Source organism: Anthonomus grandis, chromosome 3 (assembly GCF_022605725.1).
Source record: "Anthonomus grandis grandis chromosome 3, icAntGran1.3, whole genome shotgun sequence".
In the NCBI taxonomy this organism is placed as follows: domain Eukaryota; kingdom Metazoa; phylum Arthropoda; class Insecta; order Coleoptera; family Curculionidae; genus Anthonomus; species Anthonomus grandis.
Window position 1 is genome coordinate 17966616 of NC_065548.1, and position 26502 is coordinate 17993117.

Consider the following 26502-nt stretch of genomic DNA (forward strand, 5'->3'; position numbering starts at 1 on the left):
AGTGACGTTTGTCATGTTGATAATTTCGTTAATTTTCAAAATAAAATCCCGAAAAAAGTTGATAATTATCCGGAAAAATACTCCGGAAATGTGATTTTTCTATTTTTTAAGTCATGAAACAAACCCGATCCGTAGAATGACGAGTTAAGTAGTGTTTTTGTGATAAACGTGACTTAGCGGGGAAAATTGGCGGGAGCCACGAACGCCTTGTCGTGGTAATGGCCGATATGTATTCAGCTCATTTCAATGAACCCTGAAAATAATTAGTTTTCCGGGCCTCGTAAGTCAATAACATTTGCTTTTTTATTAGTTTTATGCATTTACCCCTGAAAATATTATGAAATACGTTAAAAGCAATTTAATACAAGTGAAAACCCGTCTTTTAACGGTGGCAAACGGGTGTGATCAATGGTCAGCAAAAAAATGATGCTATTGAGTTTTTTGTTTGTATAATACCATTTGGACCTTTAAATTGGGCTTTTAAAGTAAATATAAGTTTATATAATGAATACAAGCTGAATTTCTTTAAGAATTTGCTTTCAAATATACTTGGATGGTCTGAAATGAGTGTATTTTATTTATGTAACTTTCCTTTTGATGTATATAGGCAATATGACAATGTTTCACTTTTGTTTATTCTTAAAATTTGCGCAAAAGATTACAAAAATTGTTGGTATTTCATTAATCTTGATTACTAGTGTGATAAGCCAAATTTTTATCAGTAATTAGCAATTATTTCTATGATGGAATACACACTTAAATAAAAATATGATTATATATAATTATATACATCTTATATGTCTCTGATTATCTACCATACAAATCAAATATTGAAAATATGTTATTAAACTATGGACTAGACTTATTAAACTTAGAATGGGACATTCAACATAGATAAATCATTTGGGTTCAGATTTAAATATATCTATGTTATTTAAGTTAAGGTAAATGAAAGTGTAAAGCGAAAGGCAGATTCAGAGCTTTTAATTTTTTAAAGAGGTGAAAATTAAGTTGCATATTTAATTTCATTACATTTTATAACTCACTGAGAAAATTGTTGCCTGGCTCAACATAAGAAATCCTACATAGAGTCATAACTGTAATTACAATCAATTTTTCAATGCATCAAACTTTTTTTGTTTATGCAACTTCTCTCAGTGCTCTTATTGTCCCAACTTAGTTGAACTTGGTTATTTTAAATGCAGATGTTCTATATTTATACTAAAGTAGAAGATACTCCTAATTTCTCGCTCAAATTATAATTTTTCTTAAATTTCAACAATTACAGCTTAGATTTAAACTTAAAAATCAAAATGATAACTGACACAACAAAATCAATAAAAATCTAGTATAATCAGTAAAAACAATCTCTTTAAAAAACTAAATTAGTTTAATGCTTACTTTAAAAAAAATGGGTAATAGAATTCAATTGCTAATATCTTTGAATAAAAAAACCCACTGCTTTGCCAAAATGTAGAAAAAAATACAGAACATCCATTAGGCTTGCAAAAATTAAAGTACATATGTACATGATGAATTCTTAAGAATTCTTGCATTCCTTAATACTAAAATCAATAAAGCAAAGAATAATATAATAGCCCCTCTTTAACAACATTATTAAATCAATACACAGCTTGCAATAAATCTCAAAAAATCTTTAAATCTGGCTAAAGAGATCTTTCTCAATAATTATCAGACAATATCCTTGCTACTTATCTAGTCAAAAGTTTACAAACTTCATTATCACTAAGCATTTTGAGACCAACAAGCTATTTGCTATAGATCTGTTTCGATTCCATAAATAAAAAATTACATCTTTAGCTATTAAATATCCTAATAGACATTAGCCAGCATGAACAATCAGAAATGGTTCAAGATTAGGTACCTATTAACTGTGTGCCAGCCAGTGTTAAATCTGTTTAATTAATACCTATAAAAAATTAAGAGCTTTCTTTTGCTAAATGTTTTCTTTTTATTGGAGGAGTATTTCAAAACAAATATCTACTTCTGTTGAAAAAAAAAATAATTTTATCATTACTGTGTTTTATTCATGTTATCATGTTTTATTCATTCAAATTTTTACTTTTAGAACCTGTTTTAGTAATAAGTAATTTATATGATACAATACAATGATTTTATAACGTCTACAATTAAACTAGTATAGATTGAATTTTACTATATATTTAAAATTTTGCTTTATCTTGACCTGTAAATGTCCTTAGTGATGACTTTTCTTTTAAATTAAAAAAAAAAAATCGAAATTTTTTTCAATTTAACTGAATTTTCTAATTCTTATAACTTATCGCTTTGACAAATTTTGAAGTGAAGTAACATCATCTCAAAAAGGGAGGAAAAACAAATAGTACTGGATAGACCATTAATACAAATTGTAATAAGCTCACTTTTATTGCCTTGGTTCTAAAAAATCTATAAGTGAATTTGTTAAAATTGTCTCTTGCCAGCAAAAACCTATAAATAACAATTTAAAATACCCAGAAATCAACTAAAATTTTTTTATTTATTGTATACTCTTAATAATTGCAAATGCACAATTTAAATTCCTATTGTAAAATGTACCTCTCAAGTTATTAGTCATAGTGATGACTGATGACATAGTGATATGTCATAATGATAATAGTAACCTTTAAAAATTTAAAACAAATTTGTAGATTACACATATTCTTTAACTTAGGTGCACGAATATAACATTTATAAAAAAATTATATTATGTCTATATGTCTAGTATATAGTTAAGCTGCTCAAAAAAAAAGTAGTAAATTAGAACCATTTAGTAGAAGTTGACTTCTAGGTAATATATGAATTGTTTCTTAAAAAGCTTCCTATGTTTAGAAAAGTGTTTGGGAATTTTTTTATTAATGTAAGTCAATCATCAATACAATACAATCAATTGGATTTGTAAAATATTTTTATAAACAAATATACCATATTGATCACATATGGTTTTACAGTGGGTAAAACATCATACCTGTGTCTCCCAAATAATCTGGTATTGACTAGTATTTGTCTTCTTGAACAAAAATTCACTTGGGTATTTGAAAATGCTTCGGTCATCCTCCAGTAAATTTATTTAAAAATTATTAATAATGTTTCGGGCATATAACATGTCCATCATCAAAGACAATAAAATTAATGGGTTCCGTCAATATATCATAGATATAGTGCCTCCGATAAGGTCAAAACGACTAAAAATAAATAAAAATGGCATATTAAGATACATGAAAATGGTCCTATTCACATGATGAAACCCATAAATTTGTTATCCTTGATGATGGACATGTTATATGTCCGAAACAGTCAGATTAATAATTTTTAAATAAATTTAGTGCAGGATGACTGAAGTATTGTTAGTTACCCATTGACATATTAACTCCACTGCAAGAATTGACTAGCTCTTCAACTTTAAAAATTCACTTGTTGAAAAACCAATATTGCCATCTGAACCTAAATTCTTGCATGTCAAGAGAAAAAATATAGTTAATATTTGTCTTGTTAAAGTCTTAACTTGCATCAGGCTCATCCATGAACCACTTTAGTAAAAAAAAATCACTGATCTGTGAGGACAAACACTTGCCACATGATTTGAGAATGTTTACTTTTCTGAAGATCTGTGAAGGGTCTAATACAATGTAAGTAATTTATAAGAAAATCAACTCAATAATTCTGATATTTGTGACACAATGGATTTCTATATTTTTAAATAAAAGTGCTGTATTTGAGTCTCACAAGAAAATGATAAATGGCAATATTTCTGTTTTGTCCAGATCAATCATACTATGTACATACAAATTAATTTTTAGACATTTACATGAACATGCACATACATGAACTGCTCAGCATTTTTGTAGAATTTCAAAATATATAGAATCTTTTCTGTATAGATTATATTTGTTGTTTATATCCCTTATATGTGCAAAATAGAAAGAAATTTTAAATTCATGAGTGCTTACTTTCAGATGTGTTTGTTTATTAAAATATTCTGTGGTAGAACTTATATTCAATTAAGCTTCCTTTAGAGAAGATTAAACCGTTTTACAGGAGCCTCAACTAAATGTAACAAGCTTACATCCATTTCTGATTTCAAATATCTTTACAAAAATCTTGTGAATATGTCTGCTACATAAGAATTTATTCTAGAATGTAAAATGTGACTATGCATATTGAGCATTGTAGTTTAGATTGATTTTTTCTAGGATCTCCTTTTTGAGAATAAAGTTTAGTATATAATACTACATACTCTACAAGTATTTGAAATACACCTTAAGCCTAAGAACAAATCCAGGATTATTATATATTATATTAATTATTTCACTTTATATTGTTCTCAATCTTAGTATATTATCAAGTCCATTATGCAAATTATTGTATACTCTTTTATAAAATAATATCAACTACTTTCATTATTAGTATACTTGCTATTATTTTTATAAATTTTTTTTTCTATTTTCAGAGTATTGACAGTCTATAAAAAATGACTCCAGTTCATCGAATTTCTAATAATCAAAATTCAGATAAATCTTGCATAGATGAAAAGATAACTCCTGATAGCACTACTACGGTCAAGCAAGAGAGAAAGCAGATTTGTCATTTTAGCAAGGGAGAAGATGTTTTAGCTAAGCAAAAGGATGGAAAGTACGAGAGTGGAATTTATATACCACAAATAATCATGCAAATCTGATTTAAAATTTTGTACATAATTTAGTTTTGATTGATAATTTTTCACTTATTTAAGGTATTATTTTGGCACAACAGTAGAAGTAGATCCAGTAAGAGAACAGTGTTTGGTAAAGTATGATGATAACACACAAAACTGGTCAAGTTTTAAAGATTTAACCAAACTTACAACTGGTAAGTATATTTGGCGTATTATTGACCAATAGTAATAGGATTATGAATTCTTTATTTTAGGTTTAGAACAGGAAGATTTGTTATGTGTAATTTGCAAAAAGTCATCTCCAAAAACTGAGAAAGTTATTAGCTTGTGTGATAGGTGTGGTAGAGGTTATCATAGGAAATGTCACCAGCCTGAAATACCTACACAAAACGAAGGTAAGTTAAAGCATAAGTTTTTTATTTTTTTTTAAAAACCAGTTTTCATCAAAATTCAGTTCAGTTAAATAAACTTTGATAAATAAATAATAATAAATATGATAAAGCCTACATTGGAACATTTTTTATTGTCCTAACAGTTATCAAAATAGAAATTTGTGTTATATTTTATTAAAAATAATATGACTACGGACTTCTTTCATGTATTTAATTTAAGAGTAAAATATTCTTTAAAAAGTGATTGACTAGTTTTATAAAAGCCTTATTTTAAAAAGAGAACAAACTTTTTTTTCAGTCATTCAATTATAATTCATATAAAATAACAGATGTCAGTGTTTATTAGCTTTATTCTAGTTTATGTATTTGTCCTTTAATTATAAGTGATATTTTGAGATGTACGGTATTTGTTTGTAAGTTGTTTGTCGCGGAAAAATCTTAGTTGTTAAATTACATACATATTTATTTCTTCTTCATAAACAGATTCAAACTGGGTATGCAAGAGGTGCATAGAAAGTGATCCAAATAGGCGAAAAAGTGACTCAAAACCTCCCTTTAGACGAGACTCAAGAAATTCTACAGGATCCAGCACTCAGGAAACAATGCCTTCTTCTACCACACTGAAAGTTTTATCTTATGATGTAAGCTTATTTTCTATTTTCTTTAAATATTTTAAACAAAACCTATGGATATATTATAGTTAAACTCATTAAACTGGGATACATATCACAGAGTGAATGAAGAGCAAATATATTGTTATTGTGGGAGTAATGGTGAATGGTACAAACAAATGTTGCAGTGCGGGCGCTGCAAGCAATGGTTTCACGAAAAATGCATTGATTGTCTTCAATTTCCTTTATATTGTGGTGATAGGTATAATATTAGGATAAATTTTGCTTAATGGCCTGTACATGTTCTATTTTTAAGGTTTTATGTTTTTGCATGTGCAATTTGCAACCATGGCAAAGAGTTTGTCAGAAGACTGGAAATGAAGTGGGTGGACTTAGTACATTTAATGCTTTATAATTTAACAGTACACCACTGCAAAAAATATTATGATTTAGATACAGTTGTGATACCTTATATTGCTGATAACTGGCATGCTTTACAATTAGGTCCAAAGGTAAGTTCATGCTGCATTAGTTTTTGATTTAGAAACATTACCAATTTGTTAGATGGCAAATGTAACAAAATCGGAACGCCGCGAGAATATTTTATCAGTTCTCACAAACAATAGAAATAGATTTAAATGTGGGAGAGAAATAAAGAAGAGAACCACCATATGGGGATTGAGGGTAAGACTGCCCCCTCCAGCACCTTGTGTTGTACTGCCTCAAGCCCATAGAAAAATTACTGAAGGAGAATTGCAAGAACTTTGGCAAGGAAATAAGTAAATATTCCCATTTTAGGCATTGAACTGTTTTTTAAAAATTATTGTTTTTTACACAGAAGACTGCAGATTTTGTCACCACCCTCTTGCTTCAATAATAGAAAAATTGTGGCATGTGATAGTGCAATGAGGAATCTGATGATGGGCGTTGCGTACCAGCAGTCGTCAAATCACAGCGAGACTGAATCACCATGTCCCAGCCCAGAAATTGAAAAAGAGGAACGGGTAAGGACAACAATTGTTTATCACTTATTTTAATCCAAATACCTTATCTAAGCCAATTTCTTAATGGGAACATTAAGGTTTGAATGTTATTGGGTTTGCTTACTCTATTAAAAATAAACAAACATTTTTCTTATCGCAGTAAATGAAGTTCTATTAGAAAGAGATAAGGTTATTGCTTTAATAGGTTATTTTCTTTTTTGATACAATAATGAATAGAAGAAATTTAATGTATTTATAAAAACCAGTTTAGTGTTATGGTTTTTTCCAGTTAAACTAACCCAGGTAATGTGTTTGATATAGGTTTGTTCAATTATAAATTTTAGATGTTTAATTTTGATGAAAATTTCAATTTAATATTTATATCCATCAAGCTTATAGTTCATTATTGGAAATTCAATATGAGAAAATGTAACAGGTTATCAAATAATGTGTAAGAAATATAACAATATTCATATCTATTACCAAAAAAATTACACCTCTGAATTTTTTTAGTATTTTTTAATGTTTAAAACCTCTGTAGTCTTTTTGCATACCCTATAACGATTTATACTGGATTTTAAAAACGGCTCGATTTTTAAACTGTGTTTAATAAAGCAGAATTAATCAGTTTAAGGAATTAATCAGTTTAAATATGTATTTCGTTATACACCAGGGTATAATGAAGGGCAAGGTGTATAGGATCACCACATAAATATATACAGCGGGTCATGAATCATCCTGTAAACAGCCTTTTTAAGGAGTTTTTCCTCTTCCAAAAATCTAACTTCAATTAATATTTTAAAAAATCTTGTTTTGTAGACTTTCATGGTTTTGTATTAGCCTGTAAATGTATTTTTCTATACAAAATTTAATATAACTCTCAAAATCGTTCTACTTCTGCATAGAACATTCTGCATAAAATGTGACTAGAATTTTATGTAGAATAAGACTGAAGATAAATGTTTACCCTTAATTCATGTAGCAAGTTTTTTCTTATTAATATTATAATTATTTCTTATTGTGCGCAAAGTACTCACTTTACACTCTTCCCAGGGTTTATAAAGTTCTGCTTTTTACGCACTAGTGCCTAAAAAACTCTATTATCCTAAAGTAATTTGACGTTTAATTTATAATTTTTCAAGTTTTTTTTGGCTTTTTTTAATGTTTTTATCGGTAGTAGAAAAAATTTTATACAGCCTTGGGTAAAAGTATTAGGCACCACATAAATTACTTAATTTTTTTGGTTTTAAGTAAAAATAAATTTGGATTACTTACTGAACTACTCTATTTAGATACAAATAACCAAAATACATTAATATTAGGCACTCCACCCTTTGCTTGTATTATAGCAGCGATTCTATGGAGTATGCTTTGTACAAGCTTGTTACATTCAGCTCTGCTGATTGCCTTCCATTCTTGCTGTAATACATTTTGCAAGTCGCTTTTTGATGTTATGCGGTGTTTTTTATCTTACGCTTTAGAATTAGAAACGCCAAAGGTGGTGCTCAATGGGACTTAGATCTGGGAACTGGGAAGGCCAATTCAACAAGTCAATGTTTGCACGGCGCATCTCGAATATTTCATCAATTTGGCAATCTCAGTTTGCGTTTTTCTTTGGTCATTTAAAAGTTGGATTTTTATATGGTTCTCTAAAGTTATTTCACTTTTTTTTTTTGGCATTTTTAAGTAGATAAAACTATAAAAAGAATATAACATCTGCTAAAGAACGCAAAAATAAATAAATGAGTACATTACAGTACATTAAAAAACCGATCGCTGCAAAAAAATTGTTTGTATATTACTAAGACGCGATAAGGTAAGCGAAATTTTAATGTATCTTAAGACTTTTATAAAATAGAGAGATTTAGTAAGTTCTTAAAATGAATTGGATTTATAATCAAAATACGATGTCATTTATATGGTGCCTAATGATTATGGCCAAGGCTGTATGCTACACATGTGCAAAATCCCCTTTTTTTTATTGATGGGAATTGTTGATAAATTTCCCATTCATAAAAAAAGGATCACTTTGCACACTTGTTACATAAATATCTATTTTAGGTTTGTTACAGTTTGGACAAAAAATTCTAAGCACTCAAAATTATTGCTAAATTGACTTAATTAAAAAAAAAGAGTATTAGTAAACAATACAATACTTAATTTTACTTATTTTTGAAAGAAAAATAATGTTGTGTATTGTTTTTTTTTTTAAATCTAACCATATAAGTTTTTTGAGTCTTATAGGCGTATACTCATAATATAAAATTACTTTTCAAGGTGATACATCCGCCTCCCTCAACCAAAACGAAAGAGGCGCACAATAAAGACCAATACTTGGGAGCGGGTTGCGCCAAAAAAACGGCTCCTTTCAAAAAAATGAGCCTACAGAGACGCAAAAAATTGTTAGCCATGACCAATAGGGATCGGGAAAGGTTATTAAAACGGCCCCGAAGGCTGGTTACGATAAAACAGGAAGCAGAAAACACACAAAAGCTAATGACAGGAGATAATCGTGCTAAATCTGTGGGAAATGTCGACGGAAAAGAGGGAAAACTGAGCGCCGTAGAAATGCCGCCAACGCCTCCTACGAGCGTTTCCGCACCACCTACTCCACCCGCATCGACAGGAGGTGGTTCGATGCAGTCAGATTGTAGCAACGATTTCTCTGAAAGTTCGAACCAGGCAAAAGCTGTTTCGATTAAGAAACAGAACTTAATAGATTCGGAACTTACACCATGTGATACCTCGAGTGATGAGACTTCGTCGAAAAGTACTTTGGATCTCATAATTCCGCCGCCAAAAGATTTTGAGGGAAAAAATAATCCCTTCTTGGGTCTTTTGAAGATGGGAGGTGAGGATTCGAACAAGAAGGCGAAAAGGAAGGAAATTACACTGCCGCTACCACTTAAGACTGTGATACCAGGTTAGTAAAGACACTCGGAGTACATACACACAGAACTTTCCACCTCATTTCTTGGGTATTCCGTAAAAAAAAAAGAATTGCTCGTCGATTTTTAATTTTAGAAGCCAAAAAAAATTAATTTTAAATTTATAACATCAACCCCTTCAGGGGTGATAACTACCCTTACAACTTTTAATGGTCAAGAGTTTGTTTTTATTTAATAATTTATTAACCATTTCAAGCTTGAGAGATATAATCCTACTCAAAATAAATGAAACAATTTTTATTTTCTTTATTTATATTGAGAAATAGTCTTAGAAAAGTGAAGATATTGGTCGAAATCGAAATGCTCGCGCACCTTTGTAGGATTTCTGAATTCAGGTGTAACTTGCTTACTATTCGTTTGGCGCAAATCTTTTCAAGAATTGGGCTGTCTGACATAAATTTTGGATGACCAAAAAAATTCAAGAGGCTCTAGCGCCTTGAATTTTTTTGGTCATTTGGATCTGGCAGACCATTCAATATGGCCACTTCAAGTTTTCCGTAAAATTTTAGTCTGGGTATATTCCTAAATGCATTGTGAATCCGGTTTTTCATATCTTCTCTGGTCGTAGGTTAACTCTGAAACACGTCCTTGATTCGACCCCATAAATAAAAATCAAGACAAGTTAAATCTGGTGATCGTGGAGGCCCTGAAAAGAGACTTCCTCCTCCAATCTACCACCGTTGATTGAATATTTGGGAAGATACGCAATCCTGTGTTAAAAAGTGTACCCGGTCGACTATCGGATTGCCGTTCAGTTTCGTGCACCGTGTGGTGCTGCCGCAAAGCGTCAAATCTAGGAACGATTTATTTTAGCTGCGTGGACCTGGCTTTTGGCTTCTTTGAGTCAGGTTTTCAACGACGATGGAATCTCCGGTTACGCGGCCGTGTTGGATATTTTTTTAAGATATGGGATGATGCTGCCAACTGTTTTTATTATTTTTTTTGAACATACAACACAGTGTCATTTATGTAGTGGTCAAGTGATAAGTGATATACTTAAGGGTGGAGGCATATTGAAATTTCTTAAAAGTTAAATTTTATAAACAAATAATTACTTACCAAAATATGTTTTTGAGACAAAAATTAATACAAAAATATATATAAAAAGCTATTTTTACAAAATTACCAAAAAAGTTTAATACAAGTTATAATTCCAACAAACATTATGTTTCCTTCATTTTGTGTTCAAGAGGGTCAAGTTTTTAAATAAAAAGCCCGTTGCACTTAATTAACTAAAAACTAATATACAAAAAATATGTGGAACAAATTTTAAGATATAAGTAGGTTTCACGTAAATATTATAAAGAATAATTTAAATAATTCATAAGACTTAATACCGATGGTAATATAACTTCTTGATCAATAATTTTTTGTAAAAAGTAACCCATTTTGTCATGTGATTCAATATCTGAAAAATTGTGCAGCCTAGTGAGATCTGTAAAGTAAGGGGTTGTGAGTGAGGATGTTAATAGAAATAGAAAATAGGCCATATTTTAAGTTTTAAGCGACACAGGAAAATTCTCAATTACCAGTTGTTACAACTATACTTAAAACTATAAAAAGATACCTAGTAATAAAAAAAAACATTTTGTTTAAAGACCCCGCATCACGGTTATACAGGACGTCAATAGAGGTGGTCAATTAGAGGAAAGTTGAGCAATATAGTGTCCTTTTATAATAAAATCTAAATACTTCCTAAATTTTGCAAAAAACTGAAATTTGGCAAAATCATTTTATTTTTTTTCTGGCGTTATTTCAAAATATATGACAAAAGTATTTATTAAATGAATAAATTATTGTGACCACTTTTTCTCGCCTATACGATGACACCTACCTACCCTAAAATACGACGTTCTGTCTTTAAAGAGCCATCATCAACTTTGTTTTTCTTTGTCGGCGCTATATTGACCATTTGCATTTTAACGACGCGGGAATCTTTGGGCGCCCGGCCGTTTTGTTATTTTTTTAAGACAAGGGCGATGATGATAACAGCGCTTTTATTTATTTTGTTATTGCCGATATTTAAATGCGCTGTGATCTCGCATAAATAACTAGATAAATGTGGTGGTCAAGTAATGTATTGGAAGGTGCTATCTCTTACAACTTAAATTTTATTAACAAATAATAAATTACTTACCAAAATCCTTTTTTGAGACAAAAATAAATAAATAAAAACAAAAGAAAAATTCAATAAGCTTTTATTTATTAATTAGAAAATTAACAAAAATATTAAATAAAGGTGATGATATAGGTAGGTTTCACGTAAATATAAAGAGTAAATTAAATAATTAAAGATTTAATATCTATATACGATACTATAGTTTTTTAGAGTGAATAATTTATTGCAAAAAGTAGCCCGTAATGTGATTTTTGACAATACGGGTTTGTAAAACCAGCCAATATCTCAAAAACTGTGTAGGGTAGTGAGATCTGTGAAGTACACTTTTTTTGGACAAAAATATTGAAAAATAGATACCTTTAACTGAAATTAATATAAAAATAAAATCGCAAAATTTAAAAGGTTTTGAATAAGGGTGTAACAACACTATAAAATATAGAAAATAGGCCACATTTTAATTTGCAATACAGGCAAACACTTAATTACTAATTCTTAAAACTAGAAAAAGTTAAAACTAGAAATATTTTGTTTAACAGTATAAAGGGTCTCATCGCGATTATACAGGATTGAATAAATGCAATCTAAAAATTGGAAAAATGCCAAATACTTCCTAATATTCAGGAAAAAGGTGAAATTTGGCAAAATGGTTTTTTTATTTTTTTCTGGCGTTATTTGAAAATATAAAATAAAATCATTTATACATTGTTGTAAACACTTTCTCTCATTTACAAGTTAACATCTTTAACTTTTAAATACGACGTTCCTTCTTTAGAGAGTCATAATAAACTTTGTTTCTTCTTATCGACGCCATGTTGGCCACTTGCAGTTTTGAATAACCCTTTTAATTACTTTATCAACGAGGTAATTTCTAGCTAGTAGTTGGAATCATCCCTATTAAATATTATATACCTCTCTCTCTTTTAAATACAATTTCGAATTTCAAAAAATTCAAAACATACTTTATTCATAAATACATGGTACCTACTTGTTGACATGGTACTTTTATGATATAAAATAGGCACATTAATCGACATATTACTAACACATAATTTAAAAACAATACACAATAGTGGGTTCAACATACTAGTATAAACACAAAATGTATTTTCAATTTCAAAGCAAGACGACTTAAAATTTTTTTAGAGTAACATCACAAATTCTAACCTTTACATCTTTACTAAAAACTAATTATATACTATTGGCCTATTCCTAACTATCTTCAAAAAATTCTAATGCTATAAAAATATTTGCTTTTAAGAAGTTTCGTTAAGGACTTTTTAAAGCGAGGAGACTTTTATGACATTTGGAAAATGATTAAAAATTTTTATGCTCAAGTAAATAAGAGAATTCTTAGTTCACTTTTCGGGATGGGCATTGGAATATTGTATTTTTTTCTGATATTATAATGTTTTAAGGAGCCATTATTTTGAAGATACAATTTATATTTTTTGTATATTAGTCAAGCAGACTCAACAATAAACAAGCAACACAAGGAAAGTATCTTTAAATAGGGGTCTGCATGTCCTGTGGAGATTTATGACACATATATTTAATGGCTTTTTAAAAACAAAAAGCCGTTTACTAATGCAACTCCGAAATGTTATTCCATACTGTAGGTATTTTTGTATGAAAGTAAGTTCCAACTTTCGACAAAAAAAATATCAATCTCAGTTCATTTAAAACCATTCTAACAGCATAACATCGTCTAGCCAGTTTTTGCCTCCTGACATATCTCCATAAAACTTAGGTTTATGATCGATAACTGTTAAAATTATTCACTTCCAATTCTTTGTTGTGAATCATGAACTGCTCTGAGCATAAAAACTTAACAATTTAGTCTTATCTATGTTTAAAGACATCAAATTAGCATCAAACCACTGTTTAATCATTAATAAATCTTTAGAAATTGTTCTAGGTTAATGTGCTTTTATTATTGTCCATAAGATAGTGGTGTCATCTGCAAAAATAGTGAAGAATCCTCTTATCTGGAGAGACCCCAGGTCATTTATATACAATAGAAATAAAATAGGACCGAGAAACGAACCCTGCTTACTACACAAAGTTCAGACAAACTGCCATTTGGCCAAACAAACTTTTTTCTGTCTAACAAAACAAAATTTTAACCATTCTAGAGCAACTTCCCTAAACCCATATCTAGAAAGCTTACCGAGCAATATTCCATGGTTGACACAGTCAAAGTGTTTAGAGAAGTCGCAGAATACCGCTGCAGCAAAGTGACCTTCTTCAAGCTCAAATATAATCTCTCCAGGAATGAAAACATTACTCGACATTCATTTAATATGTTATTTTTTTTAATTAGGAAAGCTACCATTCGTACTATAACCAGTTTCTCAATAACTTTAAAGGCTTTTTAGGCTTTATTTTTATCTTTTTCATGAATGAATTTCATCATGAAAATAATTATTGAAAATACTTAAAACACTAAAGACCATAAACATAATATATTGATTTAAAATTTTCTTAAAGTAAAAAAAAGAAAAAGAGAAAATGGCTCTCATAGACATGAAGAGACAGTATTTTTAAGAGTTCGGATTGATTTTTGTAGATAAAATAGATAATTTTCTGTGAGGTTTATAATTAGATTTTTTTAAAGATTTTCTAATAAGATTTTGAGATTCCCATATTAGGTTGTTATAAATCAAAGTCTTAATTAATATACGCACACTGATTAATTTTGCCTAAAGAAGCCATCGTCTCACAAACTAAACACATTTACATATATCTATCTATTTGTGATTATGATATCCAAGAAAAATTTTTAACAACTACCAAATTGCAATACGGCAAACACGAACCTGTGCAAAAACTCTCCCACACGACTCGGATGATCGGCCGATTACTAATGAGAAGCGACGGACGAAATTATTTTCGCGCATACTGGAGAGAATCGCCATCTATTTTTCACGCATATTTGCGGTCACGTTTTAGCCCATAAGGTTGCGTATCTTCCCAAATATTCAATCAACGCTACCACTGTTAAAAAAACTGCATTAATGTGCACAGCAATAGCAAAATGTGCAAACCATCTAACAGCAAAAACCTGTTTTGGCGCAATTCCAATGGCACATCATCCAGCAACAAAGTTGTATGGTCAAAAGTTAAGACAGACGTTGCCATTTAAGGATTGTTTGAAAAAGTATAGCCCAATAATTCTGCCTCCCAGTATACAACAATACACATTTAAGCTTCAATGACCGTGGTGCTGAACGTCACGCAACCAATGCGGATTTTCTCCAGACCAGTAATGTATATTGTGCAAATTGACTCTACCGTCGCTGTTAAAGGTGGCTTATTAGTCCCAAAGAATTTTAAATAAAAAATCTCTATTTTTCCGAATCACACCCAACATCCAATGACAATAGTCCAACCTCCGATCCAAGTCTTCCTCTTTTAAGGCCTGATGCAAAACGACATGATTACTATTTGTGTCGGTTTTGTAAACTAACAAAATTTAGAATACTAAAACACTGAATGGCTTTTTTAAAGAACACAATTGTGTTAAAGTCGAAATAGCTTAATCACAATTGTGCTTAAGCCATATCTAAGATGCAGAGTGTTAATATTAATATAGAGAAATGCACAAAAACTTTACTTGAAATGAGTCACATTCAGACACGAATAACTTATAGCTTCCTTTTTTTTTGCTTTGATTTTTAAGTCCTATTCTTGGCATAAGCCGACTTCTGTCAACATATGCACCATATCTTTTATTATTACTACTTCTATTATTCTACTAGTTATTATTAAGAACAAGTGTGTCTTTGAAGGCCAACCCAAAATGAAACCGATGAAACGCCAGCTTAGCGAAAAGGATATAGTGATTGGACCAAACGGGGAAATCAAACGGAAGAAACGAATCAGGAGAAACAGAAGTAGCGTAGCGAATTACGGAATAGGTCAGACTGCCAGCAAAACTGCCGCTATCGTACCGGCGAAGCCACCAGATAGTAATTCTCAATTAGGTAAGTATGCAAAAATTATGTTTTAAATAACTAAATAATTAGCTTTATTGTCAAAAAAAAATTAGAAGCTTTATAAACAAGGCTAGTAAAATTATTTAAAACACAATACAGAATACACATAAAATCATAAAATATAACACATTAGTACTTTACTATAAATCTTTGTGTATTTAAAATACAAAATATAAGTATAATACATATTAAGAAATATAATTAGTCATAGTACGTTTTGACTAATACATGATTGTGATGATTTTAAATGTGTGTGTTATTACAAAAATTAATTTCAGTGGTTTGAATTTTTGTTGTATGATTTAAAGTAAGATCTCTGGGGCGTATTGAGGAAAACACCCCATTATGTTTTTTTACTCGACCTATTTTCCCTTAGTGAGAAAGTTTCTCATTGATCACGTCAAGCAATCTTCTTGTTCCGAATTATATTATTAACATTAGGTGTGCCCAAATTAAATTATATTGTACATTATTAGTCAAAATGAAGTTGATTTTATCCTTTCCTATTTTTTTAAATTTAGTCTAAGAGTACCAATAATATCTTTCTTAGGCTGCAGATGCTTTCCTTAAAGCTTAATTAAGGTGAAGCTGCCACAGAGGTTTTTTGTGATTTGGCTAAAATGCTTGATTGTGTACGATATTTTTTTAAAAATAATTGGTCTTGAATAGATTAAGTATCTTAGCAGATGTTCAGAATCTCTTTAATATCACTTCGCCAAGAATTTTTGTCTTTTAATGAAAAAATTGTATTATTCCACAACAACACGGTTTTTTCAGTGGTTTGTCTGTTTCCACTAACCTAATTGTATATAAAATACTTACACTGATTTTAATAAGGTATTTGACAAAGTAAACCATAATCTCTTTTCTGAATTGCATGCTTATGATATTGGTGGTCCCCTGCTTTCCCGGATTCACTTTTACATGACTGACAAAAAGCAGATTGTCAGAGTTATGGCATATTATTTATCAGTTGCATCTCTGGGATTAATCTGGTTTTATCTCGGTAGTGATCTTGGACCTCATATCAATCTTTTTATCAATTGGGTCATGTTTTCCAAATTCCTTCTAAATCATCGGCAGGTTTGAAGGTCCTTCATTAAGAGTAATTCTAGCAGTGAAGTGTAGGTGTGATCTCAGTGGGATGGTTTGAAATATTAAGAATTGTGTATACATACATATAGCAAACAAATTAATTAGATTCAGTAAATACTTTATAGGACAAGAAAAGATAAAAACATAGAGTTGCTGTAACAAAGTTGTAGATTTTCTTTAAAGATGTTGGACTTTACGTTAAACGTCAGACAGGAGATTTCACAAATGATTGATATTGACAACTAATACCCTCTGTTTTCTTTCTTTCAAGTCAACTTAAAGCAGCACTGTGTATCATGATTTAATAAATGGAAGAAATCCTGAAATCTTGTCATTATATTCATTTATCTTTTTCTTCCATTTTCTTTAATCACATTTTAGATTACGTAAGTGTCCTAAGAGCAGAAGATAGAGCCAAGAAAAGTGCTGTACTTTTTTATGTTAATATTCAGTAATTTATAAAATCTTCCTTCTTCACCTGAAATTTTTACAAACTTTTTACGACCTTGTTTAGAAGTTTTCTGTAATGTTACCTATTAAACATTATCACAAAAGGTAAACACAATCATGACATCAAACGAAACGGAAGCTTCTAGAAGTGCAGCAGATGCTTTCCTGATTTCAGGTATCACTTCAACTAGAAGGTTTTTTTTTATTACCCGGTCTGGCAAAAGTCTAAAATTAGGTGGTAGTTCGTTCCAAATCTTTTCCACAACAAAGTAAACTGTGTCATAGAGGTATAGGTAAATTTAAACTGTCTCATTTATTTATATTCAAAAAATTTAAAAAAGAATCGGTACCTGTATCCCTATTTGAAAATATGTATCTCTTCTAAAGTAACAGAATTCTATTGGAGTTCAAATCTGTTTTATTTGAGTTGCTTCAAATTACATCTCCATTTTATACTTTGGATTGAACACATGAGTGATATATAAATATGTGTCCCAAAAGTGAACGTCCAAACGAAAGGAGGCGATAGTGGAGGGCATTTGCAATCCAATTATCCGTATAATATATTATTATCCGATTGTTGATGGTTTAAAAGTTATTACTGTTTTTCTAATTTTTATAAAAATCGCTTCATGCATCATGTACAAAATTTTCGTCGTTTCATAAATATGATTTGGATGCGTAATTGTCTTTTTCAGTAGTAAGAAAAAAATTACTATTATGAAATAATTTGTATAATAAAATGAAACAAATTTCTGAATATGTTTAAATTTATCATGCAAATTATTTGTGACTCTGGCAGAAACAATTAAAAACTATTAGAAAAAGAACATTCTCATAAGGTGAAATACTCTCAGATAAGTGATACAAGTTTTTTTAATGACATTTTTATGAACCTAGTCGTTTTTGGAAAAATATCACTTACTCCGCCACTAATTCTAAATAATATAAGAAAGGGTATTTATTACTGCTAAACATCACAATTATGTTCAAAATATGAGCAACCTGCGCTAATACACCTTTGGCAACGGCGAATGAAACTATTTTTTATGCGCCGGTAGGCTTTCATGGATGGTAACAACGTTGGTCGCCTGTCTTATTTATTTTTCTTCGTAATTCTACTTCAATCTGGCTTTCTTTCACGAAAATAAGTTCATCTGTAATATCCCTATAGAAAAAAGGCTAACTCTATGGGGTTCAGATCGGGTGAGCGCGGCGGCCATTAGATGGTCGCTCCCCTCAATCCATCGATTATTAAAAATAGTATCGAGATGTTGCCTTACGATTCGGACAGAGTGAGGAGAAGCTCCATCGTGTTGCAGCCACATGTCTTGGCATGTTGCTAGAGATACCTGTTGAAGTAACTCGTTCAAGTTATGTTGCAAGAAATGTAAATAATCCTTAAATGTAAATAAGCCTCGCCGTTAAGTCTTCCTGGTAGCTCGAATGGTCCAATTAAATTTGCCGTCAAAATTTTTTTTTATTTATTTGAATTTCAAAAAAAAATTGACGGTTTTGTCTATTATGAAGCAACTTCTCCTGAAAAAACTGAATCCTTTTTCATAGTCAGTGGCCAGAGGTGCTTGAACACGTCGCACATGATAAGGATATAACAGATTGCTTTGTAAAATTTGATGTGTGAATTTGGGAAGCCCATACACATAATGCATTTCTGCAAATTCGCGGAAAGTATAAGCCATTTGTGAAGGTTTGCATGTAATAGTAGCAAAGAACTGAAAACATCACAAACCCCATAAAGAAAAACAACCTTAAGTGTAATAAATATGACAGAAGGTACATAAACAAACCTAACTTGTTGACAAAACAGGAAGTAACTAACTACCCAGCTAACTGTGCTTTGTAGGAGCATCAATTCAAACGCAAAAAACTGTATGTAAAACTTATACAAATTGAACAATTATCATCTTTTAAGTAGTGACAGCAGTAATTATGCATGCAATTAATACTTATGAAAAGGTACACTCTTTAATGCAACATTCGTAATAAATACCAAGCAAATACGTGAGGATATTCTTCCCATAATTTTTTTACAGAATATTAATACGAATTTTACAGAATGGTAATAACTTTTAAACCATGAGCAATCGGATAATCATATATACGGTTGTTTTGATTGCAGATGACTTCCTCTTTCGCCTCCTTTCGTTTGGACAGTATGTATAATGAAAATGTATTTAGGGTTGTATTAATGTTTTATCAAATATATTCGACCAAAAAGATCTATGGATTATATTATTCATAGCCTAATTTCGATTTTAAATTTTCGAAAGAAATGTTTTTAATACAATTACCACTATACACATAGGTACTTATAACTCCATGACAATCTATATTTTACTTGCAGCTAATCACGTGGATTACACATTAAACACGCATGCACGTCGACTTAGACAACGTCCCGAAAAACCGCCTGAAAAAGAACCGCCCGCGCCACCATCTAAGCAACCGACGCCAAAACCTAGTCCGGTCAAAACCGAACCGGATATAGATATGGATGATTTAAAAACTTCCGTAAACATTTACTTCGGTGCGGTCAATAGGATTGCGGCAGGAGAACGGTTTACGGTTAGGGCGAAAAGGGTGGGACCTACAGGAAAACTGGAATGTCTCATAGAGTGGGAGGGGGCGGGCGGGAGCCAAGGAATGACTTGATTTTCCAGGGGGACCGTAGTCGATCGGTTGTTTTTTGCTGTTTTGGTCGTGGGGTGACTTTAGATGTGTGAGTTTTGAGAGAAACGTTTACATTCGGTTTTTATACACTACATTTATTAATTTACTTCACAATAATCTTGGTAGTTTTTATTATATTGTTTTTTTTTATTATGAATATGCCTGATTCTAAACTCTAACTTACTTCTAACTTTCTAAAAGCATTGAAAGTAGTCTTCCATTTTTTCTTTAAGAGACTCACTTTTTAAGTCTTGAACTTATATTATGATTAATGATTAAGTGGTAACACATGTTTCAGGCCTAAAGGCATGATCAGGCCTAATCAACAGTTTCTAAAATTTACATTCTTAAAGACAGCAAACTTAACCCATAAAGGACGAGATTTCTTTTATGGTCTTTTATACTACCTAATTTTGGAAAAAAAAGAAAACATAAAACTAAGTACATTAAATTGTGTTCTAAAAGTAAGTAAAACATAACTTATTTAGTATGAAATGCGATATTACATTTAATACATAAGCCCACTTTGCACATTGTCATCATAATTTAATTACAATTTACGTCAGCACATCTTATTTTTTTATTATTTATTGTTATAGTTAACAAATGTCCTATAGTATCATATCTAACATCGTTACTTATTCTACTGTCTGAACTATATGATAATCTTGATGAAGGACGTTCGCCAATCTTTGAGGGATTACGGTATTTCGCGAAGACAACCTGTACAATATCTCGCCAAAACTGGGTAATTGGGTGCAAGAGTGGCCAGATCTTTTAAATAGCAAACAAACATTCTGAATAGATACATTAATCAACCAGGAAGATATGCACCACCACCATTTGTTTCCCCTTATATTAATTCTATGCCTGATAACGTTTTCGTTCATTAGGTCAGTTTCCCCCATTACAGCATATATATTTACCAATAGCAGAAAGTCGAGAAACGTATATGGCTTTCTTTTCTTTTTGAGAAAAACGTTTAACACTACTAAGTGGGGCAACACCATGATTGGTCGAAGCAACTGTTACAATATTATCTGCCTAACGTACTAGTGAAATCCCCGTATTGCATTCTATTGTAGAATCGTAAGACCCTCGAGGTTTTTTCTGCTTAACCTTTTTTATTTTGTACAGATCAACTTGTTTGGGATTCTGTTAACCCTAATGGTGCCACAAGCCTCGGATCATCTTTTAAATATTTTAGTAACAAAAAATTGTTTAATAAATTGTCAAAAAAAAGGACCAATCTCTGGATTTTTTACTCTTTTGATTCTTTGTGGTAATGTGGTCCAATTATCTGAATAATGACTCTTGAATAAAATGTCTTTTTTAGTATTTTAGACATCTAATATCCTTTAACATGTAAATCTTTTTTGGCCAGGTGTAATACTACTATAATATTCCAAGTTCGAGAAGTTCTGAAATCCAAAAATTTTTCTTGAAAAGGTTGCTTACATCTAGCTATTTGACACATTTTAACACAATCACATGGAAGCTTAATGTCTTCATTTTTTAACTTTCGTTCTATCAAACTATGGACACTATCTACTTCCATGTGAGTATGTCCCTTTTCAAGAAACTTCTGAATTACGATTACCTCTGTTGCATGGACAAATCGGTACAAAATATTACTTAAAATATTATTGCGGTTTTTATAACTATAACCGTCGCTATGGAGTACAATAGTTTCGGTTTGCGGAAAAAGAAGTCTGGTGATAATGGTCGCAAAAATATTAGCTTGCAGTCCAGCTTTAGCGTCGTGCCACAAGTAACAAGAAACCTCCTTTGTCACCTAGATTGAATGTGGTAAAATTATGTATACATAGTTTGGTTTTGTAGATGGCGGATGCCCGTGGTACAGGGGCAACCATCACAGAACTGAACGTTCATGGTGAAGACAGCAACCTCTGTAGTTTCTATTGAAATTTTCTTGTCCTTTTCTTTCTCCCATCTGGCTTCATCTTGTCTTTTTATGTGTTTTTTAAATTCTTGCATAACGTTTTTGATCTTATAATCAATGCAGACGTCGCATTGGTCCTTCTTTGGTTTATGTATATAAATATTTTTCAGTGTCCTTTGTTTTTTAAAATGCACTAAGCTAAGTTCTTTGGCACTACTACTAAGAGTACAATAATCTTTATATAAACGGTACACGGCAGTACAGTCTTTTTGATGATGCTCTGCAGTAGTGGGATTCTAGTTTGGGAAGATTGGCCAAAAAGGCATCTAACCTCTCCAAACCTTTTTTTAATTCTGCTAATCGTGCAATTTCTGGTAATCGTGCTTTCCTAGGCATCTACATAAATTTACTATTGGAGGCTTCATTAAGCCAGTTTCATACGATCCATTGTTTCAAATCTAAAGTATATAGAAAACGTTTTCTTGCAAATTCTGACATCTTCGTTGTTTTTTTTTTAATAATATTCGAATGTTAGTAAGCGACTGGAACTGTCTTCTTTGGAATGTTTAGTAGTAACAGTTTTAACCAATCATGAAACCTATACTTTGCACATATTCCATGACATTTGCCAAAAAATTTGAAAAATTTCTGGTCTGTCATTGGGACTGAAGCTGTTGCAAAATCTATTTTTTGCCTTTTTACATAAAACACTCATCACATATTACTCTCTTTTTCTTTTCCATAGAAATATTTTCAGTCACTTTATCTTTTCTCAAGAAATATATTATTGTATAATAAAAAACCTATAGTTAAAGAGACTAACGTTGCCAAGTCAAAATAATCCAATGAAATCTCGAGAAGGTATACAAAAACAAATAAAAAGGCTCAAAGAACCGCATATGTAATAAATACCCGATAGCTTTGTTGATAAACTTTATTTGTCTAATTGTGTTAATCTGACATAGATCAGACATAGATAGATCTTAATCTTAAGCAGGGTTTACACCTGTTGCCATGTTGCAACACCAGTCTTTTATGGGTTAAGGCCCGGTTGTACAATGGGCGGTCAACAACAGTTCATAACGATCTCCGGTTCGGCGGAATTAATCCGTTGTACAATGTTGGTTCAAACGATAACCTGCGGTTCATCTTGACCGTCCAATTTGGAGCGTTCAAGCAAATTTTTGAGATTAAATTAATACCTATTTAGTATATCATTTTGATATTTTTTATTTATGTAAATACAGCCGCCTTTCAATAATTATTCTGTTTGGTGAGGTGCTAATTTATTAGTTTCTAGGTACCCTAGGTTTAGTTTACAAACCATAAATATAAAAATGGATCCTATTTGGGAAGATATCACGGATGACGAAAATTTTTGGGAATTAGTAAATAAAATTGTACACCCTAGATCATCACAGGTGTACAGTGATAGACCGGATCATTTGAACATTTGGGATGATAAAAAATTTAAGACTAGATTTAGGTTGGAAAAGCAAGCTGTAAGATTCATAATAGATAGAATTTCTGAACAAATTTCTCGTTATCTGACAAGTATGATGATTTGTATTAGTTCAATTACACTATTTATATAGACTTTAAAAAAAAATTTAGATCTTAGATAGAATATCGTCAGCATTTTTGCTTTTAATCTGAATAACAATTGATTCTAAAAATTTTACAATGAAATTAAAAAACCTGCAGTAGCATCAATGTCATATTTTGATGTTAGTCCTGTAAGTTGGCTCCCTAATATTTCATGGATATCACTCGCTTGCAGTTATTGTTATAAATTTTTGCTTGGCCCTTTTTTTATATTCTCATACTTATTTTTTCTTAAACAGTTCTAAGGGGTTCTCCAAGAACACTGTTAAATTCCTGACAAATTTTCTCCAAGGCCTCTGCTTTAATTTCATTATTGTTGTGATCCGTTTTCTTACATTCTATGCTTTCCTTGTGTTTCTTTACTAAATTAATAAGAACATTTTCTTCTCTCACAGAGAAATTGCTTGCCCTAATTTTTTTCTCCATGTCAGATAAGCAGACCCAAACGGTTTGGCAAGCAGCAAGGCGGCACAAAACACTTTTAAACAAACAACACTTCGGAATTTACGATCTTTTTTTGTGTTTAAAAAATACTTATAATCGCCAACAGGCAACAAACAAATAAGTAAATAAATAAATTAATTTTAATTAATAGGAAACTTCTTTTTTATGTGGCCATTGCAGGCCATTGGCCTTTAAATAGAACCTAGTTTAACTAAACTTGTACTGGAACAACACACAAACCTCTGAACTACGTTCAACGAAGAACTGCAGTCTAGTAGAACTTAAGTTGAACCACTGCTTGTACAACCGGGCCTAAGACGTGCAGACTACCGATAGATTACGAATACATCTAAGAGCACCTTTAAGAAACCTCTATGCTGGTAATTAAATTTAAAATTGAACGTCGAAGTTTTCTGGAAACATTATCAATAGTTTTTCTCTAGTTCGGGCCTTTATTTTTTATACTCGTTATTTTTATTTAAAATATTCATCTTTAGGAAGAAGTTTTTCTATTGTTTTTGAGTTCACTACCGTGAGGTTTCATTATGAAAGATAATTTGAGTTAACCGACTTAATTACATTTTTATTAGTAAAAAATGCTAATAAAAAATAATTCAAATTTCACTTATCATTTCACTTTACTTACTTTAATTTCAGTTACCATCCAGTTAAATAAAACCACACCATTAAAAAAGCACCGTTTTCGGTCTGAGCGTTCCTATTTTCTTAGACATTAATAGTTTTTACTGTCCACGTTTGTAAAGAGCCATTTCGGTTAACCGACAGCCACGGTCATGTCAACTTCCAGTAATTCTTTCTGGATTTTGCAGACAAGAGTGGTGCCGATTTTTATTTTTCGCTGAATTGCTTTAGCTACTACAGAATGCTTAAGGATAGCCATGGTTTTGCAAAATACCGACCTGTACCTATTAATTTGTATCAATATCACTTTGTTTATTACGAGATTGATACTTTGAAATTATAAAATTTGTAAGATCACTTCTCCATAAGTAATCAGTAAGATCAATTGCACGATTACGGCATTTTGCGCTGCTAAACGATATACCAGCAAAACATTAAAACCAAACTGAAAATAAATTTAGATGACATAAAGGATACCGCAAAATTTGTAGATGCCATTCAAGAAGAAAAATATTGTGAATAAAATAATATTGTAATACAAAAACATACTTTTTAAATATTCCTTTACTTTATTTCGGCCCCTCAGTGGTAGGTAGGTGTAAGTAATTATCAATATATTTTTTTAAATGCTATGCTGCTGACTTATGAAAAATTTAGATTTTGTGTTAATTATCAATCCATTATAAACAAAAATCGCATCGTTGTTTGTCGTCAAACTTGCATTGTCAACAAAACAAATGTAGCTTTATAAATGATTAATGCGGCACAAATTCAGGAACTGAAAATCGAATGTAAACGTTCCTCATTGACAACCAAAAGTCAGTGTTAGATTAATGCCAAATTTGAGTAGATTTTAGGAAATTAGATCTTAATTTACGTCGTTATACTCGCATCGGCAATTATTAAGTACTTTAGATTTGTTACTTATATTAGACAAAAAGTTTTAAAAATGAGCCAAGATATCATTGCACAACGTTGCTAATACTTAAGGAAAACAAAAACTACCTAAAACTGCCACGTTTAGTCACTGCCACATTTTTTACATTAAAAAATCGGGAGAATTGCCTCCCGTCTGTTTTATTTATTTGTTAAATGTAACTTGACTGCAATTGTTAAGTGTTGTTAATAAGTATTAACTTGCTCTAAAAATTTTGGACAAGAAAATAGTTTAACTTGTATAATACGAATGTGAATATAAACAAATTAGTTAAAGAATATTAGGTTTTAGAAAGGGGCATGTATTTTTCGACAGTACAATCCGTGAAAAGGAACACTTGAATCGAGCACACCTACCTCTTTGTTTACTGGCAATACTTAAGGATGTGACAACAAATGTATTAATTTGTAACCTTTTGGAAAAAGTTTTGTAAAGGCTCCAATTAGGAGCACTCTATTCTATTTTGAGATTACAAATCTCGAATCCAATTAGAAAAATATGTTTAACGTTTTAACATTGGTACATTTCCAACCACATAACGACTTTTTTTTAAATTAATGTATTTTTATTTACGGCCCTATACCATCTTTTTATCTTATTATATTGTATGTAATTTTATATTATTATTTTAATGTAGCCTCAATTATGTAAGTAGGTTTTTTCCCAAAGAAAAGTATACCATAAAAGCAAAATCCTCCCTTTGAATCAAAATATTTTTTGTACAGGGTAAACGTGTAAGTGATTTTATTTGTTGTTTTTTTTTTAGTTATTTATAAGTAAAACAATTTTTTCGGACAATATCAATATTAACTCTGAAAATGTATTAATCTCACACTTACATTGCTTGAAATGAAACTGCATTTAAAAAAATATAACACTCTAAACTAAGGTCTCCGAAAGTTTAACTTTTATTTGTTTTAACATACTTTTCATTAACATGAAATATTGTTTTACTTTATTTGTAAATAAATATTTTTTTTTTAGTTTTAATGAGACTGACTCAACAACTTACTGA

General features: G+C 30.8%; 1 protein-coding gene across 1 annotated transcript; it reads left to right on the forward strand.

Annotated features, from left to right (window-relative positions):
- The first annotated feature begins 12 nt into the window (after nucleotides 1-12).
- LOC126733952 (uncharacterized) lies at nucleotides 13-26105 on the forward strand. The gene is made up of 12 exons (XM_050437443.1): nucleotides 13-280; nucleotides 4469-4650; nucleotides 4751-4866; nucleotides 4927-5067; nucleotides 5548-5705; nucleotides 5765-5937; nucleotides 5992-6187; nucleotides 6240-6454; nucleotides 6514-6679; nucleotides 8936-9581; nucleotides 15514-15708; nucleotides 19631-26105. The coding sequence occupies exons 2-12, from the start codon at nucleotides 4490-4492 to the stop codon at nucleotides 19936-19938; spliced, it is 2475 nt and encodes an 824-aa protein (XP_050293400.1). The 5' UTR covers nucleotides 13-280; nucleotides 4469-4489; the 3' UTR covers nucleotides 19939-26105.
- The last annotated feature ends 397 nt before the right edge of the window (nucleotides 26106-26502 follow it).

Coding starts and splice junctions, on each gene's coding strand:
- LOC126733952 (XM_050437443.1), top strand. CDS start 4,490: ATGACTCCAGTTCATCGAATTTCTAATAATCAAAATTCAGATAAATCT. Junction 5,938..5,991: donor CCTTTATATTGTGGTGATAG/GTATAATATTAG, acceptor TCTATTTTTAAG/GTTTTATGTTTTTGCATGTG. Junction 6,680..8,935: donor AAATTGAAAAAGAGGAACGG/GTAAGGACAACA, acceptor TTACTTTTCAAG/GTGATACATCCGCCTCCCTC.